The sequence below is a fragment of the Terrapene carolina genome, unplaced genomic scaffold (genome assembly GCF_002925995.2).
Source record: "Terrapene carolina triunguis isolate 2854851 unplaced genomic scaffold, T_m_triunguis-2.0 Scaffold111, whole genome shotgun sequence".
In the NCBI taxonomy this organism is placed as follows: domain Eukaryota; kingdom Metazoa; phylum Chordata; order Testudines; family Emydidae; genus Terrapene; species Terrapene triunguis.
In genome coordinates, this window is record NW_020664462.1 from 1,722,407 (window position 1) to 1,724,260 (window position 1,854).

A 1,854-nucleotide genomic window follows, 5' to 3' on the forward strand; every position below is an offset into this window, starting at 1 on the left:
TTTGTCCTGCCAGGGCCAGGATGCACAGGGCTCCCCCTGGAATACCCCATCAAACCCCCCAAACAAAAGTATAAACAAACCCACTTCTGCCCTCCTTGGGCTTGACCTGTCATCCCCCCGATCCTCAGTGGAAAACCTCCCAGGCGTCTCTCCCTGCAAGTCCAGATCCTGCCTCATTATCGGGGCTCATCACCAGAGCCTGCTCCATGTCTCTCCTGGCCTCTTCCCAGACTCCCCGGCAGAGCCCACTCTTACCCTGGGCTCCCTCCTGATCTCTCCACTCTAGTCTCAGAGAGTGACTGTAGAGCTTCTCCCTGCTCCAGACTCCCTGCCTTTAGAGCGGCCACCCCACTCCTCTCCCAGCTGGGACTCATGGGGCTGCCCCCGCTGGGTTAATTGGCCTCTCATTAACCCTTTTACAGCTGGGATGGGGTATATGTATCCCATCACAGGGCCAGTCAGGATCAGGGCCCCCTTGCGTACACACACACAGACACACACTATGATATAGTCCTTGCCCTGAGGAGCTTACAATCTAAATCAGGCCCTTTGCAGTTTCTTTCCCTTGAGTTGGGGCGGGGGGATAAGTGGTATCTCCTAAGCAACACCCACTTGTGATGCCAAACTGCAGCGTCATAGTTGGCATGAAAATGATCGTCACTGGGCCCCTGAGTTAGTTCGGCACTGCAATGAATGGGGCAGGAGCTGTTGTTTCAGGCTCTCGGCAGGCTCAGGCAGACATTGCTGCAGAGGGCACAGTTGAGACCGCCTAGAACAAGATGGCAGTTGGGGAGAAGTGGTGCTACACCACGCTGCTGGGCATCTCTGACCCAGACCCTGGGAGTTAGGAGCTAATAATAAATGAAACATGTCGCAGGGAGCTGCACGTCCACTTGTTCCTTCTTTCTTCGCAGCTGCTTGTCCATGCCAAGTAAGACAAAAGTTTAGCAATACACACAGCCCCAGCATTGTCCTTTGTTTGCGCCGATCTTCTTGTTTTGCATGTACCAGCAGATTGGCCAAGGGAGATTTCCTGTAAACAACAGGAAAAGCCTCGGTTTCTGGGGAGCCCAAGGACATAAACAGTGAGTCACGAATCTCCCCATCGCGGAGCGAGGTATAAAAGGGCTTCCCTCAGGCGGCAGGATGGCACTCCGCTGGCACTGCCGCCAATGGGCCCGAGGATGGAGACCTGCTGCCGGCGCGTCCTGCTGCTGGTCACTGTGGCCGCCGCAGCCACCGCGGTGCCTTCTCAACACAAGACGCTGAGCTATGAAGAGGCCATTGCCCTGGCCGTCGATTTCTACAACCAAGGGTCAGGCATCGACCATGCCTTCCGGCTCCTTAAAGCGGACCCACAGCCTGAGTGGGTAAGTACCAGCTCACTCCCTTTATGGCGCTATGCCCTGGCTGCGGCTTGAAACCAGGCACCAGAATCAGACCTTCCCCCACTAGGCTCGTCACTCCCCCAACCCAACCCCCATCGATTCAAAACACAACCCTCGAAGCTTTGAGATATTCACACCAGGTTATAACAGCAGCGTCCTGCCTTGTAAGTGTCACACCGACAGACCCCGGTTGTTGGGCGGGATCAAACCTGGGACCTCTGAAGCTTAATGCAGGAGCCAAAAGCCACAATGGCCGTTAGCTGAGGCTGTAGCTAGGGTTACCATATCTGACCTTTCAAAAAAGAGGACACTCCATTGGGGGGGTAGCCCCGCCCCCTAGCCACTCCCTCCCACTTCCCGCCCCCTGACAGCCCCCCAGAACCCCCAACCCATCTAACCCCCCCCTGCTCCCTGTCCCTGACTGTCCCAACCCCTCTCCAAACCCCTGCCCCCGACAGCCCCCCCC

At 56.6% G+C, this 1,854-nt stretch overlaps 1 protein-coding gene across 1 annotated transcript in view; it reads left to right on the forward strand.

The window, feature by feature from the left end:
• The first annotated feature begins 1,171 nt into the window (after positions 1–1,171).
• Positions 1,172–1,854, forward strand: part of LOC112124694 (cathelicidin-2-like) — a 5,589-nt gene continuing 4,906 nt past the window's right edge. Inside the window, exon 1 of the mRNA XM_026652125.1 lies at positions 1,172–1,370. Within this exon, the coding sequence (XP_026507910.1) occupies positions 1,173–1,370 (198 nt within the window). The 5' untranslated portion in view covers position 1,172. The remainder of the gene's footprint in view (positions 1,371–1,854) is intronic.